At 35.0% G+C, this 19356-nt stretch overlaps 1 protein-coding gene across 4 annotated transcripts in view; it reads left to right on the top strand.

Moving 5' to 3' along the window:
• Nucleotides 1-19356, top strand: part of LOC143238473 (glutamate receptor ionotropic, NMDA 2B-like) — a 211155-nt gene that overhangs the window by 157624 nt on the left and 34175 nt on the right. For 3 of the 4 annotated variants that reach the window (XM_076478737.1, XM_076478734.1, XM_076478735.1), the window contains exons 6-7: nucleotides 1507-1633; nucleotides 17584-17804. In XM_076478737.1, coding sequence (XP_076334852.1) covers nucleotides 1507-1633; nucleotides 17584-17804 — 348 coding nt within the window. The remainder of the gene's footprint in view (nucleotides 1-1506; nucleotides 1634-17583; nucleotides 17805-19356) is intronic. The other variant, XM_076478736.1, reaches the window with a different exon arrangement.

Below are 19356 nucleotides of genomic sequence, written 5' to 3'. Positions count from 1 at the left end.
TTAAGTTAATTTCTGGCTAGATATTTATTATAAGTTAATTAATTTGTTGATAATTGCCTTAGGTTAATTTCTTTCTAAATAATTTCCTTGAGGTAATGTTTCAGGTCCAAAGATAGATGTGCATATTTGAACAATAATTCGTATATACGTTAGCTTATGGCTACAAAGGAAACTTGTCTTGTTTTACTCTAAATCGTTTAGTTTTCTGATTATGTTTTACTTTATGTTAGATTAAATAGGACCTGCCTCTAACATTCGCTTACTCAGCTTAAGCTTAAACACAAATGTTTAAACAATACTGAAAATAAATGGAATTTTCATGTCTCGCATTTTCTCCTTTACTTTGACTAGCTAGCAACGATTGATAAACTTTGTAGTGCTGTTATTAATCTAAGAAATGTTTCGTTTGTTTCGTTGAATTTGTGCAAAGTTACTCAAGAAATATGTGCACCAGCCGTTACTAATTTTAAATGATAGGATAGAAGGAAGGTAGTTCTTGAGCTGGTATTTATCAAAGAAGAGTGGATTGGCTATCACTTTATAATGTTTCCTTGGTTCAAACGGCAAGAGTATTCGGGTTCCGATTCTGCCAACCGCGGATTATGATTGGAGCACCCTAGTCACCAGACTATTTCAGACCAAGAAATGTTCCTTTTGTTGGGTTTTGGCCCGGCATGGCCAAGCGTGTTAAGGCGTGCGACTCGTAATCTGAGGGTCGCGGGTTCGCATCCCCGTCGCGCCAACCATGCTCGCCCTTTCAGTCGTGGGGGCGTTATAATGTGACAGTCAATCCCACTATTCGTTGGTAAAAGAGTAGCCCAAGAGTTGGCGGTGTGTGGTGATGACTAGCTGCCTTCCCTCTAGTCTTACACTACTAATTTAGGGACGTCTAGCGCAGATAGCCCTCGAGTAACATTGCGCGAAATTAAAAAAACAAAACAAACAAACAAACAAACAAAAAGTCTTAACGCTACAACACATAATTAGACATTATGAATAATTCCAGTTGACCTGATGATCTCTCTGATGCATCATACGTGGGCACCGAACTCTCTGAAGTAACTTTCCAGAACATTCAAAAGTATCTGTCGTTTTGACTGATCTTGTCTTTTATCTATCACGACTAATTTATTTGTTTATTTACTGAGATGTGTTTGATACTTATTCCAATGATACCCAACTTTTCAAATGAATATTCTGTCCTATCTTTCATACTTTTATTAAGCAAAATAAATTTTATGTTGTAAGTAGTAATATATGGGTAATGTTCCACCACGAAACTGATGAGTTCTGTTACTGAATGAAATGCCGCCTCACACAAGAATTCTACTATTAAAAGTATAACAATGATGTAATTTCGAACACAGTTACTGCTAATAAACACAATATTCCTCCAGCATGTAATCAATCGTTGATAAGTGATTTTTCTAATGGTTTTTAGAGTGAAAATAAACATTTTACTTTGATTATTATAGCCCAGATTTTGTTAATTATTCCTACTTTAAGGTATCTTCGAAATGTCAGCATTCCTTCAAGTAACGGTGGACCAAACTTAGAATTCAACCCGGATGGTACTCTTAAGTATGTAGAGCTGGAAGTGATGAATCTAAAGTCTCAGGGGTATTGGGAAAAGGTAAGTCTTGAAAACTCAAAGATCTTAGAAAGTTGGATGTCAACCCGGATGGTACTCTTATATATAGAGAGTTGTAAGTGGCTAACCTAAACGTTCAAGAGTATCAGGAAAAGGCAAACCTTTAAAACTTAAGGATCCTGGGAGAAGATATGACGTAAAAATAAGAAAACTGGTTAATATCTAAGAACCGTAAAAGTAACAGAGATGAATAACAATAAGACCTGGAGACTGAGAGAAGGTAAACTGTCATGAATCAAGGACTTGCAGAAAACGTAACGCTCGAAAGGTTCACGACTTTCATGTAAATTACTTGGAAACAAGTTTCTGTGGGGAGAAAATAATTTTTGTTATACTTCAATAATCAGAGTAAAAAATAAGTATATAGTTCCGTATACATAAAACCAAAAACTTATCAAAAGTCAAAAATGTACATTACTGTACAAATTATTCCCATGAGCGGGAGTGAAGAAAATGAATAGATTTATTATTTATTTTATGAGTATTTATTTACATCTGAAATAAATAGGTAACTTCCTCAGCTAAGCGGACACAAACTGAATTCATTGATTCATCCTACTAGCTATAGCAGGGATTTACAACAGGTGGCACACGGGCCGCATGCAGCTCGCTGTATGGTTTTGTGTGGCCCGCGAAGTTCTATTGACAAATAACCTTCTTTTATAACATTTTTTTGTAGTGAAGAACTGAAAAATTCTGACTTGCAAAGTTAAAATGCATGAAAGCTTCAACTGAGATTCACTAATGAAATTTTAAAAATTATTTTGTGTGGACCTATATGCTTATTATTTATGCCTCTATAATTTTACAGTAATAGCTTGATAGTAATAGCTTTTAAATTATATCACGTACATCTCGGCGTGTTAAACGATTATTTTCCCTGCTAGACAAAAGTCTAGTGCACTCCCTCAGTTATTTACTCCCTTCCCTCTGCTAGACAAAGTGAACTCGCCCGGCTAGTGGCTGTTGCCAGTCTGTCCGTTTGCTGCTGTAGAGGTTGGCATGTTGTAAATTATCACTGTTCAATTCTGTGGTAAAAATAAACATGAGCAAAGTTTTTAAGAAACGTGAGATTGACATTGAACCAGGAACTTTGGGAACTTGATTATTCAATTACAAACAATAACGGCAAGTTGCAGTGTTTGATTTGTATACAAGTGTCCAAAGAATTTAATATGAAAAGTCATTATCCAACGATACAAGAAGAAAAGTATAAAAAAATATGAAGGAGAAACTTGAAAAGTTCAGATTGTGGATTTCAGCAAAAAAATTAAAACAACAAACGAGTATGTTTTGCAAGTTGTCAGAAATCCAGACATCTGTTTTGAATGCTTCGTGCATCGTTTCTTTTGAACTTGGAAGAGCAAAAAACCCTTTTATTGGTGGCAGTTTAGTAAAGAAATGTGCTGTTGAAATGGCTAAGGCGTTTGGGGATGCCAAAATTGCTGAGAAATTTGAATCACTGCCACTTTCCAACCGAACCATACAAAGAAGGGTCACTAATATGGGAGAACGATTAGAAAACTCACTTGTTGGATTGATTGAAAAAGTTCTTACTTCTCATTTTGTCTTGACGAAAGTGCTGCTCAAGCAGATGTAAGTCAGCTGTTAATATTTGTACGCATTATTCTGAATATTTTTCAACGAAAGAGGAATTATTGAATGTATGTGCTCTTCGTGGGACCACAAAAGGAAAGGGTATCTTCGAGGCAGTGAAAAATTCAGTTGATAAAATTGGAGGTTTCAATAAGTGTTCAGCAATAGTGACAGATGGCGCACCTGCGATGATTGGAAAAAAAATATGCTTTGTTGGTTTTTGTAGGGAAAATAAAGTAACATGTCCAACATTTCATTGTGTTATTCATCAAGAAGCTTTGTGTGGGAAACAAAACGAATTTTTTAAACTTGTTGTTAAAGTTATTAACATGATAAGAGGAGGAAACAAAGTTCTTTGTTTGGGGCGTAACCAGATGATATCAGATTTAATGGGAAACATAAATGGCTTTCGAAATAAGTTCAGAATTTTCAACGTTTGTTTAGAAAACAACGACTTGGCCCACTTTCCAAGTTGTCAGCAATTAACAAAACAGTTCAAAGATGACGAGCCACTTGATTTTTCAGAATCTTGTGTAAATATTGAAGATATCATAGATGAGATTAACTCAGGATTCTAGAATTAGAAATGCTACAAAGCAGAATTGAGCTGTTCAATAATCCTCTTTGTGTTGACATAGAAAATCAACATGCTGACGTTCAACTTGAATTATGTGATTCGCAAGCCGATCCATTTCTGTAAACCAGACAAGAAAAAGGACCAGATTTCTTTAAACTACTTTCAAAAATTCGATTTCCAATTCTGCGTGCTTTTAGACAGAAAATGACATCAATGTTTGGTAGCACATACATATGTGAAAGTGTGTTCGCCACGATGAAATTCATTAAGAACCACAAAAGAAGTCGCCTCACGGATTCTTCTTCTGCAACGACAGGACTCCATGTCGACATACTCGCTTTGGTCAGTGCTGCTGAGCGACGTCAAAGTTCACATTAAAAATTTTATGTCTTTACAACGTTAAATATCATAGATATGCTTGCTATTCTGGTTTCTTTTATATGCATCATTTTTTCATTAAATTTATTTATTGCGTAATTGAACATATTTAAATTACATTTTCCTTTTATTTTAGCAATGAAATACATCTTTTATTTCACAAATATGCCCGACCAAATATTATGTAACGTAAAGTAAGTCACATTCAGATTAACTTCTTTCCCAATCGTAATTCATATTACCATGTTAAAAGGACATAAATTAACCCTACCATGGATCTATGTATTCCTTATTTTGCGGCCTGGCATGGCCAAGCGCGTAAGGCGTGCGACTCGTAATCCGAGGGTCGCGGGTTCGAGCCCGCGTCGCGCTAAACATGCTCGCCCTCCCAGCCGTGGGGGTGTATAATGTGATGGTCAATCCCACTATTCGTTGGTAAAAGAGTAGCCCAAGAGTTGACGGTGGGTGGTGATGACTAGCTGCCTTCCCTCTAGTCTTACACTACTAAATTAGGGACGGCTAGCACAGATAGCCCTCGAGTAGCTTTGTGAGAATTTCCAAAACAAACAAACCTTATTTTGCATTACGTAATACCCCAACAAGCCCTAATTTGACAAAAATATAATGCCGCCTGCCACTGGACTCGTGAATATAGTTGTGCCCCTCAGGCACTCTTAAGATGGAAACCCCTGAGCTATAGGAATAGTGCATATCGTAAAATCTCGAAAGATAAACTGGGTATCCTTTGATCTTGGTTGCTAGGTGCTCACATTGCAAGCCATCATATCAACCAACTCGCGTTACTTCATTTCAAGATCCTATTTCTTACCCTTACCGTAACTTCACTTAGCGACAGGTAATGACGAAATAAGGGTTATTTTGAAAGCCATTCTGAAATAAAGTTTATATTATTTAACCTCAAGTATTGCAATCGTGTCTACAAATAATTTTCCTTTTCACATTTATGTCTGTAAGAAATAAATACCATTTTTTTATATATGCGATTACGTGGACATATTTTTCGCTCGGGGACGGAGGGGCATAAAATTTTAGAAAGCTGAAAGTAATCTAAGTTTTAAATAAAATGGTCATTCAAACAAACGAAAGTGTTTATAGAAACTTTATCTTTTTATTAAATCATACAAAATGAGTTTATTGCAAATAAAAGCTGAAAAACAATATATGATCAATATGCCTGGATTTTTCGTAGGTGAAGCCTTCTTGGCTACGCTTCTGTTTTTATTGTTCGTCCAAGAGAGTGTGTAATAAAAATTTTAAAATTATCTTGAAAACTCTACGTATATCTAGAATACAAAGTAAACAAAACTAGTGAATAGGGGAACAGCGGTTTGTCTGCAGACTCACACCTTTAGAAACCTGGTTTTAATACCCGTTGTGGACAGAGCAGAGGTAGCCTGTTATGTAGATTTGTGTTTAATTCCATACATACATACAAATAAACAAAAATTTGCAGACCTGTTCGAGAAGTGCATAATGTGTGTGATAATTTAAAATATTTGTCAGTTGAATAACAATTGTATATATTTATGCACAATGAACAAGCTGTGTAAACGGACAAAAATAGCAAGGTTTTTTATTGTTTTAGTTTTTCTTTTTTGTTGTTGTTGTTCTGGTGTTTTTTTCTTTTTTTTACAAAACTGTCATTTTGATTGATAGAGATTTTAAAAGTCTGCAAACCGTTGCTTTATCTTAGTTGAAAACTATTTACCTCTGACTTAATTGTCATGTTTATTATATGCGATTTTGATTGTATGCAGTAGAGAGAAAGTGCTTGCTTATGTTTACTAGAGTTTGGGGATTATACTCAGTTGATTTGTTTTGGAACTTTTCATCGATAAGTTTATATATTGTTGTTGGTTTTCAGTTTTGCCTTACATTTGAACCTTAAATATAGTCCTGTTAATCTGCTCACCACAGTCATTGAATGTGACTAACTGTTTTCAGGCCTGAAAATTGACTGGATAAAACATAACATATCAAACCTTCAAAGTAAGAAGTTGAGCTAGGAAACAGACATTTTTCGAGTTGATAGCTCTGAAGAGATGATCTACCTCCCTCGATGTATAGTTGCTACATCACTATGAATCTCGTGTATCTCAAAAATATAAGTTTGTACACATACCAGATCCTAGTCAGTTATCCTAAGCATATTTCTGAAATATTCTTGTAATTTTTGTAAAACTGACAACATGAACTACAAATGTGTGTGTGTGTGTGTGTATATATATATATATATATGCATATTTGTATAGAAAAACTTTCCTTATAAAATTAGATTTAGTTTCGGCGGAATTTTTCTTGGAAATTTCCTCGACCACTTATTTTTCTTAATTTGGGACGCTTAAGAAACTTGAATATTGGTGGTTGCCGACTAAAATAATTAACCTTTTTACCTCAGGGTGTCGGCAAGCATCACTGAAAACCAATTCCTCCTATGCGCTGCACGTTTCCCCTTGAAACTCTGTAAGTTCATTAGCAAATTTTTCTATACTTCTGATATGCATCACTTGAGTTCCTGGTGGTTGACAACCTACCCATATTTTTGTTGTTGTTGCTATTTAGTATGGGAGTACGAGCAGAATTTTGTTTGACTGTCAATATAACCAGAAACACAAAGTTCTATATTATAACATTGTCAAAGTTACGGACATCATAAACTAGCGTATACTTTATTATTATGCGTAAATTAACAAACTATTTTCTAATAGATCCTGAGACATATTCTTGGTGAGCTTAATTTTGTTGTCATCCAAATTCTGGTGTGGGATCTGAACAGTTTAAACTTGTTTTTTAGTAAGACATCCCAAGTATCATTATCCTTTTTTGTATTAGTGTTGTTACGATTAATTACTGAACAGACTGGTGTTAAATTATACGAAGTTACCATATTGCCAGAGTTTCCAAGGTCATTTTTCTACTTTGTTTCTTTGTTTTGTTTGTTTGTTTGTTTGTTTGTTTTGAATTTCGCACAAAGCTACTCGAGGGCTATCTGTGCTAGCCGTCCCTAATTTTGCAGTGTAAGACTAGAGGGAAGGCAGCTAGTCATCACCACCCACCGCCAACTCTTGGGCTAATCTTTTACTAACGAATAGTGGGATTGACCGAACATTATATGCCCCTCACGGCTGAAAGGGCAAGCATGTTTGGTGCGACAGAGATTCGAACTCGTGGCCCTCGGATACGAGTCGAGCGCCTTAACCACCTGGCCATGCCGGGCCTTTTCTGCATGCTGGAGTGGGGTTTATATCTAACCGATATCCACATTGAAGTATGGAGATGTTTCTTATGTTACTCTTCTATACTATATATATATACTAAACACGCAGTTTTAAATTTCGTAACTTCTTATTTACTGTTCCGTAGGATGGTTGCATTATGTCGTTCTTTGTTTTCTGGGGATATCAGGTGAATCTTAATCGAATATAGTTCAATCATTAGGCTTTATATTCATCATTTTCTCTCTCTCTCTATTTTGTGTTTGTTTGTTTGATTCTGAGTTCCTGATAAATAAAGTGCTTTATCTTCATGACTTTAGACTTCAACACCAAGTTTTGTCTTTTTTTATTCCATTTATCACAAATCACAAATTATTTCCATGAATTTGACACACAACTCTTTCGTTCTTGCAGAAGTTAGGTACCTGTGTGCAGGTAAAACTTGTGAGAGACAATATGGAATTAAGGACTTAAATAACTAAACTATCTGGTGCTGTTCAATCTTAAAGCCACTCTGTAAACCTGACGATGACCGAAGAAGGTTGAAAAGTTGTTCGCTCCATTACGTAAAAATTTTTTTTTACGCAAACGAGCCATTTTGACATATATGTTGATAGAAAGTTAAACTCTCAAAATTTGTAAATTATTATTATTTAAGGTTCAAATTCATACTCTTCTTAATATCTGGAAAACATTTTAATTAACGTCGAGCTATGTTGGAAACATAATAGTCAACTTGGATCACTTTAGTTTGTTTGTGAAATTTCATACTAAATCCAGGTCACTTTTGTTTGTCCTCAAGGCCAGATTAAGGGTTTTATTGTCCCTAGGCTTTTCAACTTATAGAGACCCCTTCGAGATAGAACCTTTACATGCAATACATTTATAATCATAGCTTGAGGCTCCTTAATTAGAGTGAAGCCCTAGGTTTCAGCCTGATAAGGCCATGCCTTAATCTGGGGCTGTTTGTGTCGAAGAAATAGTTAATAATAGGTCTGATCTATAATTTTGACTTTTGTTTCTTTCTTGTTAAGTATAAAAACTCTACCACGGCTATCGAAACCCAGTTTATAAGTTTATAAGTGTTATAAGCCCTCATACGTTTTACTGGGCCATCAAGAGAAGAAGATATAGTGTCTGGTAAATTCATTAGGTTGTTAATTAATATGTCTATTCTTTAAGTGTTAACACAATAATGCAGAAGAAGACACTAAGGAACAATATTATTAGTCCATACTAGTGTTAAGCGAAATACCTAACTTCACTATCTTAAAAAATATCATATTACAGGAAACGGATAAAAACCTTCTAATTTGTTTAGCTTGTTTGTATTTGAGGGCTATCTGCGCTAGCCGTCCATATTTTAGCAGTGTAAGACTAGATGGAAGGCAGTTAGTCACCACCACCCACCGCCAACTCTTGGGCTACTCTTTTACCAAAGAATAGTGGGATTGACCGTCACATTATATGCCCCTACGGCTGAAAGGGCAAGCATGTTTGGTGCGACAGGGATTCGAACTCGTGGCCCTCGGATACGAGTCGAGTGCTACAATCACCTGACCATGCCGGGCCGTTTCCTTAGTTAAGAAGCCTTTATAGCTTTTCTACTTAATAACCGTACTTACAAGTATTAATATGTTTTCTTAATTTCTCATATAGGTTGTGATTAATTTTGAATTAGTTTGAGAGTACAATAGTAAATTGATTTAGGGTGCTAGGTTTGTACAATTATATATCAGGTTGTTAACACTAAACTGAGTTTGTGTTTCTTTGTCCTGTTGCTATAGTTTGTGTGTGTATATTTTTTTCTTATAGCAAACCAACGTCAAGGTATCGACTGTGTTTACCGAGAAAAATGAAACCTCTAATTTTAGCGTTGTAAGTTTGTAGACTTACCGTTGTCCCGTCACCTGCTGATACAGCAGAAAGTCTATGGATTTACAACGCTAAAACCAGGGATTCGATTCTTCTCAGTGGACTCAGCTGTCCTAGCAAGAAATCTTTGGTTTTTATCAGTTTTTATTTCCACGTCATATTGAAGCACTTCAATAGTTTAACGATTATTTCGATACCTGTAGGTCTGGCATGGCCTAGCGCGTAAGGCGTGCGACTCGTAATCCGAGGGTCGCGGGTTGGTGCCCGCGTCGCGCCAAAGATGCTCGCCCTCCCAGCCGTGGGGGCGTTATAATGTTACGGTCAATCCCACTATTCGATGGTAAAAGAGTAGCCCAAGAGTTGGCGGTGGGTGGTGATGACTAGCTGCCTTCCCTCTAGTCTTACACTACTAAATTAGGGACGGCTAGCACAGATAGCCCTCGAGTAGCTTTGTGCGAACTTCCAAAAACAAACAAACAAAATCGATACCTGTGGTGGGTATTGCACAAAAAGCCCATTGTGAAACTTTGAGTTTAACAACATACAAAAAACTACATATTAAATTCGCATTCCCCTTTTATTTATATGGGAACTTTATATGAAAAATTAAAATAATAAATAAATAATATAAAAAAATAAAAATAATTTAATTAGTAAGTAACTAAATGCTAAAAACCTTCTCTGGCGTCTAATTAGAACAAATTTCACTTTTGAATTTTCATATCTCTTCTTGTTGTTCTTTACAAACTTACAACTCTGAACTAATTAATTTGCTTACAGCAACGTACTAACTAAATCATGCATTTATTTCTCATTAACTAACTTGCACAAGTCACGTGCTAATTCTAGTCTAACTCGCTATTTATAGCTTTTCAAGTTTTCTTAAACTTCGGAGAAAATTAAAGACTTATGCCATTCGCTCACTACGCGAGGTCAAACCTCCCTGTAGCCAACCTTCATTACATTGTTTAATAAAAACAGAGTACTCTGCTCATTATACTTAACATAAAATATTGGTATTAAGCCTGTTGAAACAAATGTGGAAGTCATGGAACTGGCAGGATACAAAAGGTCCCTCATGAAAACTATAAGAAAGAGACAAATGGAATTTCTAGGACATATCTGTAGGAAGAATGGGATAGAGAAACAGATGCTATGTGGAAAAATAGAAGGGAGGAAAAGCAGAGGGTGTCAAAGAACTAAATATATCGACAGCCTCAATAACTATGTCACCAAGAACTCAATGAGCAACATCGAGTTGGTAAGGAGGATTGACAACAGAGAAGTCTGGCATGCCATGGTCGTCAATGTCTGCCGCAGATTTGACACATGAAGAAGAAGAAGAAGCCTGTTATGTTTTCAACGTTATTTAAACAATCCCTTAAGATTTGAAGAAGATATATTGTATAATAGTACTTCAATCACACTATATCCACCATATTTATATCTATATTAAGTGAAACGCGAAGGTCGACAATGGTTATGGCGGACATAGTGTGATTAAAATACAGTAATTTGCTCTTTTTCTTGAGAAGCCCTACGGCACTGTATAAATAATATATGGTTAAAGTATAGCATGTCTAATACTAATATCTTTTGACATGCATAATTAATTGTAATCACTTTTCGTCAGTTTAAAGTAGATATTTACACCATAAGAATATTCACTTCAGCCCGTTTTAAAAACTAACCGCATAATGGGTAGGCCCGGCATGGCCAAGCATCTTAAGACGTTCGACTCGTAATCCGAGGGTCGTGGGTTCGTATACCGGCCGCACCAAACATGCTCGCCCTTTCAGCCGTAGGGGCGTTATATTGTGACGGTCAATCCCACCATTCGTTGGTAAAAGAGTAGCCCAAGAGTTGGCGGTGGGTGGTGATGACTAGCTGCCTTCTCTCTAGCCTTACACTGCTAAATTAGAGACGGCTAGCGCAGATAGCCCTCGAGTAGCTTTGCGCGAAATTCAAAACGAACAAGAATAATGGGCTTTTTCATTGTTACAGACAAGTGTAATTTTTTCTTGGTTTCATTTTAAAGTACTTGAAAGAAAACGTTGGAATATATTTCACTTTAGTTTATAATGAAAAATATTTAAGCAATATTAGTAACTTTTGTATAAAAATATATATATTTATAAGCTTTAAATAAACAAACTGCTATAACAGAGAAAAACGCTTAAACGTATCACTTAGAAATAGAGAGATAACTATTATTCACAATATATAACATTGGAACTCGCATTAATATAGTTTCGGACAAACTGAATTTTATTCAACTTTCCTTAGTACTTGTTTAATAGTTTAAATCTTTTTGTGCATTTTTAAATCGTACACATTAAATGGCAGAGATTAGTTAAAGCACTCATAAATGCACAAAATCTGCCTCGTGAAGTGATGACCAAATAAATAGAATTCTTACTGTTTCAAACCAGTATGGAAAAGAATATTTCTTTTAGAAATTTTTCGTTATCGTTTTGTTCATACAGGTCATTTATATTGGTTTTGTTTTTTACCTTTCATTGAATATCACCAAAATCTGACCTAATAATGCTTGAAAGACTATAAGGGCTATAAGTTCGAAGGACGAAAAATATAATTGAAGAAACATAAATGAATATTCAATCACATTTCACTACCAATGATGATTATAGCAGTAAATATATTCTATATTACATGAATTATCTTGGGAGTTCCGAAAGTGAATGATTCGAACAAGAGGCTGCAGCAAATACACAAAATGCACGAAATTGTTAAGGTGCTGGGTGGGAGTAGGGGCAGGGCATTAGTCAGGATGTGACCGAGAAATGTTTTGTGGGACGTTTTGGTGAAAAGTATACGTATCATGATACCAAATTCATAAATTCGGACTCAACTGTTTCTTATCCAAATTGTAGGTTTGTCCTAAGCCGAGGGTGTTTTTGATTATGAATTACGATTTTTTTTTCAAAGCGTTTAAAATAAATTTCTAAAGAGGTTATTGCTTTGTGAACGTAACTTTAAGTGTACTTGGTTTTACGATCAGCCATACTTCTTTTAACAACCCCATAAAGATGTTTTATGCCTTAAGCAGGTGTTTAAACGACAATTGACACTCGATGGATCAGGGGTAAATTTACGAGTGTAGAACGCTAGAATCCGGGATTAGATTTCCCTCGTTGGCTAGAGCGCAGACGGTCTATCGCACAGCTTTTTGCTAAAAACAAACAAATAAATACTTTTGAATCGCATTAGATACAGAATTCGTTCCAACAAACCTGCTCATCCTTTCAACTCTGGAGGCGTTATAACGTCTTGGTTAATCCAACTCTACTTTGGTAAATAAGTAAACCAAGAGTTAGCGGTAGGTGGTGAGGAAAACCTGCGTCCCTCTAGTCTTTCACTGCCAAATTAGGAACAGCTAGCGCAGATAACCTTCGTGTAGCTTTCCAAATAAACAAAGAACAGTTTTAGCTATTATCTTCAAAATTGTTTGTTTGTTTGGAAATTTCGCACAAAGCTACTCGAGGGCTATCTGTGCTAGCCGTCCCCAATTTAGAGGGAAGGCAGCTAGTCATCACCACCCACCGCCAACTCTTGGGCTACTCTTTTACCAACGAATAGTGGGATTGACCGTCACATTATACACCCCCACGGCTGGGAGGGCGAGCATGTTTAGCGCGACGCGGGCGCGAACCCGCGACCCTCGGATTACGAGTCGCACGCCTTACGCGCTAGGCCATACCGGGCCTCAAAATTATTAATAGCTCTAATTTTATGTCGCCACTGTGAGACTGAAAATGGAATCATGCGCTACATAATACACATATATATGTGTGTGTGTGCGTAGATATATATATTTATTTATTTATTTAATTCTGTGAATGAAGTTTAAACCCTTTAAAGTTCCAAAGTTTTATACAAAAACATTTAAGCTAGTAAAAAACGGGATTGATAATATTGAAATCATAAACCATATTTCTAACCTTGAGAGACTTAACACGCGAGTTAAAGCTCAAAACTGGATTTTTTTTTTCAACGCACCTTAATGTAAAACACACAGCTACTGTCTATTTTTATTGTACAAAGTTTTTATATTATTAGCTGCATGAACATTTAAGTCACTTAGCAGTCATTGATCCAAAAACAAATACAGATAATCTTCTTTTCCTTTATGATACTCCCTTCCCAGTGAGCTCGGCATGGCCAGGTAGTTAAGGCACTCTACCCGTAATCTGGGTGTTACCGGTTCAAATCCCCGTCACACCAAACTTGCTCGCCCTATCAGCCGTGAGGGCGTTACAAAATGACAGTCAATCTTTTTTTGGTAAAAGAGTAGCCCAAGAGTTGGCGGTGAGTGGTGATGGTGATGACTAGCTGCCTTCTGTCTAGTCCTACATCCCTAAATTACGGACGACTTGAGGCTCAGCGGCATGTCTGCGAACTTATAACGCTAGAAACAAGGTTTAAGTACCTGTGGTGGACATAGCACAGATAGCCCATGACGTAAGTAGCTTTGTGCTTAACTTCAATCAATCAAACTTTTATTGCAGAAAATAACTTAGAAAGATTTACGTTGTCGGTTGACTGCAGAGCTTGACCAAGTAGTTAGTTGAACACGCTTTGAATTTGAAGCTTTGGCGCATATTAAAATATGACATTCAATCCCATTGTTCGGTTAAGAACAATTATGAAGTGAACAGATAGTGCTGACTGGTTTCTTTCCATATCATAAACAATTCAAAACTGAGAATTATTGTACTTGAACCTAGGACTCTCTAACTTAGTAGTTTATTCGCTGAGTCGTATAATTTATCATTTACGTTGCAAATATCATATGCTTTCAATAGCATCATCAATCTACCTAGTTATCATAAATAAACAAAATGAGTAAACAATATGGTTATTTTTTTCTTATTCTTAACGGATAAAGGAATGATTTATTTTTTTTTACTTAAGCGTTTGTATTAATGTTGTAAGGAAGAGTTTCGATTTCATGAGATTAATGTGTAATTAACTCAACGTCTTGGATGTTCTTGATAGTTTAAGGAATAATTTATTTGGATACCTAGATCAGATAAATCTATTCAGTGTTTAAATACAAAATGATACGAAAGCCGAGTTATGAGATACTAGCAAAAATTATGATTAACTCTATTATTACAGAGCTGAAGTGATTATCGAGTGAACGAGTTTGTTAATCTGTTTTTTTACTATTTCAGTTTCGAGAATATTAGCTTCGTGTTTCATTGAAAAAAATAGAGATAAGCGAAGTACTATACTTACATACGTAAATACTAACTTCATGTTGCAACGAGGTTGCTCTTGCTTTGATTTTAGTTAAGCACAAAGCTACACAATGGGCTGTCTGTGCTCCGCCCATCACGGGTATCGAAACCCAGATTTTAACGTTGTAAGTCCGCAGACATACCGTGTTGTAATGAAGAAATATGGATAAGAGAAGTAAGATACGCACACAAAATTTAACAAACGAATGACTTTTAGGTTCTTAGAATTACACCTATTGTTATTTTATACGTAGCCAAAGAAACGAAACACTTTTGTTAAGGTCAAGTAGGCTAAAGTCTGCATTACGTTTTACTGCAAAAAAGAACACTCTCAGCAGTATAAACTGATGCAAACACAAATTTTACTCGGAAGACATTTATTTGGGACAATTTCCTCTTGTATAACGACAGAGTATCAAACACTATGTGTGTGTTATAGCTCGAACAAAAACTATTTCCTTGATTTTGTTCTCGTGACTCATATATACTTTCGAAGCAAATCCTTAAATCTTTTCGGCCTTCAAATAATTTTTAAGAACAACTTATATTCAACCTCAATTTCTAGAAAGCTTTCTGAAAAAGCTGCAGCAATAATGTCTTCAAACTGCAAAAATATACCATACAGACAGACATGCGTTGGTAATATCGTCGCTATAATATCAGTATAGCTATAAACCAAATTAAAAATATGGTGGTATTTCACCGAAAAGCTTAGAACTTTCAGTACGTTACTTTTCTAATATTATATAAGCCCATATCGGCTTATCTGACAGCGTCAGTCGTTTTATAACACTTTTGGTACACTTTTTACGATGAAAAAGTCTTCAAGTTTCGTTTTTACTAAATTATAAGTCTTCCAAAACTTTTACGACCATACTAGTTTCACAAAAACTTTATTTGTTCAAAAAGAGCTTTTATTATATAGCGCGTTTATTTTTAGTTGTGTTTTTGTCTTATTTTTTTAGATCTTATTACATGTTGTATCAGTTAATATTTTTATAAGTTCTATTTCAGATTTGTTTTATATGCTTACTTTTAAAACTATAAATTTAGAGTTTATTATTTATTTAAAAAAAAAAAAACACTACTTAGGTCCATGTTAGTTGAGGAATATTAAATATTTTATCGACCAGGCTATAGCCCATCACGTATTACCCTTAACGTCAAATTTCATTGCTAAATGAAATAAATAAATTTTACGAAATCAAGCTTGATCAACAGAAAGGCACAAAATTACGGTCGAAGCTGTCAAACGTGAGTAAATTCCTTGGGGAGCTAATCAAAATTAAGATCACCCACGAAATGAATCTGTGGCGCATTCAAAACATAATTATTGCAGTATATAATCCTATGTATTAGGAAAATCAGTGCGTTTTGATAACACTTCGTTTCAACAATGGCTTTTATGTTGCTTAGCAACAAAAGTATAACTTAATATTATTGTTGTTGTTTTTTTAAGACACGTAGCATAGGTAAATTAATATGTAGAATTACAAACTGGCTTTTCTCTACCTTGAAATGCTTTCATTTTCGATCTTTCAGCTTCTTATTGGAGCCTCCATCACGCGACAATGTACTAGCGACAAAAATTCGTTAAACTGTGGAACACTGCTTTAATATAGGCATCTTGGCAATAATCCTAGCACTAACTGACGCCATCTGTTATTAAAGTTATTAAACATATAAAATTATGATGAATATAAAAAAGTAAATCGAGTGCTTCGCTGTAATAAAAGTAAGGAAAATACAGTTACAGGTATTATACAGAGAGCCGAAAGCTCGCAAATAAAAATATTTTAACAGCGAGAAAATCCGTGTAAAATTTTACATACCTCTTACTGTTTTTATTCTATGTATGCGTTGTTGTTGTTTCTCTTGTTTATAGCAAAGCCATATTGGGCTATCTACTGTGTATACCGAGGGAAATCCATCCCCCTGATTTTAGCAGTGTAAATTAAAGTACTTATCACTGTTGAGCGGTGGACGTTAGTCTATGCACTGAAACTATAAAATGAAATGTATAGACAACAAAAGTGGAAAAATACATGTTGATATCTTAATTTAAAGTCTCAGTTGAATAAAGAGGTTTATTTTGGTGATATAATAAAGAATATTTTAATTCATAAACGAAGTAAGTTTAGATTTGAATCAATATTTTTACTTTCATGATAAATTGTATGTACTTCGCTCTAGTCTAGGTGATTCCACAATACATTTTACTTCAAGCTTATTATATCAACATTCACTACACTTATAAGGTTTCACGGAACATTCACCCTCACAGTCTCCTTGCACTCCCGTAATTAAAATCGAAATAGGCAGACAGTAATCGAACACTTATTTCTGAATAAATGCATTTTGACTCTTGTGACTCCTTCCATTTCCAGAAATCAAGCATCACATGACACACACTGACTTTTAAAATAGGTTAGATGGTTCTTATGGCAGCATATTTGTAGAAATGTATGGCAAGCTTTTGTTTATTTGAACAGCTCGGATTATGTGTAACTTATGTCCTTCAGACTGCAATATTCTTCTAAAATATAGAAAATACTATCTGTGAACCTCGTGGAATACATTCTGCAACAGAGGTTTAACGTTTTTCGTATTTTTTCTAGTTGTTTATTTCGACTTTTATTTCATAATTTAAATATATATTCGTCCATTTTACACTGTTCTTCACTATATAATATTTTATCTGATAGTGCAGAACTTTTATTATAATTATCAGTCACGCCATATTTGTTGTACAAGAATAATTGAACTAATAGTTCAAACTTAATAGAAGTGGTATAAGTACTTTAACATTATTAATTAACGTGTATAGAAGCATTATATAATTTGTTTGTTTAGAATTAAATACAAAACTACATGTTAGGCTATCTGTGCTCTGCCCCAACGGGGATTGAAATCCGGTTTTCAGCGGTGGGAATCTACAAACATACTGCTCTGCCACTGGAAGGGGGCATTGTATAAACTTCACATCAAAAGATTTGTTATTAACAGATTGGAGCATGGACAGCTGGATCCCTGGAGATCAAGGATATCGTTTGGCCTGGAGATTCTCCGGTTCCACCCAAAGGTGTACCGGAAAAATTCAACTTGAAGATAACGTTCATGGAGGAGCCGCCGTACGTAAACCTCGTGAAACCGGACAACGAGACAGGGGAGTGCAAGACAGATCGAGCCGTACCCTGTCGCGTGGCGCCTGAGTCTGAACTTGTCGGGTAATTAGTTTCTGTTTAATATTCTGAACTTGCCGGATAATTAGTTTCTATTCAACATCTGAATATATCCTGCAAAACATATTCCTTGCACATTTTTACCTTACTTAGTTACTCTACTGTTTTATTTATTAATCCCTGAACTCTAAACATTTTCATACACACTTAGCTTTTAATTTCAAACACGTTTAAATTATTCCACGCAATAGCTTTAAATTTCTACTACAAATAAATTAATCTTCTGGTTTAACCTCATGTTTTCATTCCACGTGCTTTATTGTAATCTATGTGCTATGTAGTGTGCCCTGTTTATGACATTTAACCGTTCTTTATATTTTACTGCATTGTTTTCGTTTTCCACCTTCATTATAAGTTATTTACTCCAAAGCTTCAGCTTATAAAGTTCCTCTCTGTATATCACAAAAGTCGCTCAACAATCTCTAACTCATAATGTGTTTTCAACTCTGTTAGTGCCAGTCTCTCCACTGTACAATGTATTTCACTGTTTTATACAAATACTATACATTACTTTATTTAACTGTGAGTTGTAATGGATCTACTCCACACCTTGCTTTAAACCCCAATGAACACTAATCTCTTATTCGATTCCCCACTTGCCACTGAGTTACATCGACTTCATATAATTCAAATCGCATATGAATATAGGCTCAGTGTGGTAAGTAAGATAATATTGATCGTATTGTTTAGGTCTGATAACCTGTTCAGAATGTAAATAAAACATACAACGGTAGAGTTCGTGATTATTAAAACAAAAAACAAAAAAACTTGCCAATAGTTTCGCTTTGAGTTTACCTATTCATAAAATCGTACCTGTTCTAAACACTAGTCTCACTGGAAAAGCTGTAAATTCTAATAAAATAATCTCGCCAATATTTCGAATTTTGTATGCTTTTCATAGTCGGTTCTTATTTACTGTATTCCGTTGTGTTGGAACCATTCTCAACAGTCAAATACTTCGTTTCTCGTGTTTTCACGCGTGATTTAAACAGCACCTTTTGCTTTAGCTGACAAATTCAGGTCGATATCGTCAGACACTTCCGAGGACTTTGTGGCATTACATGTACAGTCCATGAAACAGTTTATATATATATGTATATACTTTTATTCGTTTTCAGTATACCAAAGTGTGTCCTGAAAAATCATATTTTAATTTGTTATATATATATCAATATTTTTATATTAGTACCTAAATAATTTATTGTTTTATTTGTTTGAAATTACAGTCTAATTAACCTGTATGTACGCTACTGGACTTAGTAAATATTGACAACTGCTGAACAGTTTCTTTTACCAGATAAGATTCGTTTTAAACTTCTATTTTTTCAAGTCATGACAGCTTCAATTTATAATATTGCATTTTTTTTCAGTCGATTGTGGTGAAAAATGTACAAATAATTCATTCACAGAAGTTCGTATAGAACTAAATATAAATCAAGAGGTTGGTACTGTATTACTGTATTATAAATCAAGAGGTTTGTACTGTATTACTGTATTATAAATCAAGAGGTGGGCTACTGTATTTCTGTATTATAAA

The sequence above is a fragment of the Tachypleus tridentatus genome, chromosome 13, assembly GCF_004210375.1.
Source record: "Tachypleus tridentatus isolate NWPU-2018 chromosome 13, ASM421037v1, whole genome shotgun sequence".
NCBI classification, from domain to species: Eukaryota; Metazoa; Arthropoda; class Merostomata; order Xiphosura; family Limulidae; genus Tachypleus; species Tachypleus tridentatus.
Note: the sequence above shows the minus strand (reverse complement) of the source record. Positions and strands in the feature narration are given on the sequence as shown.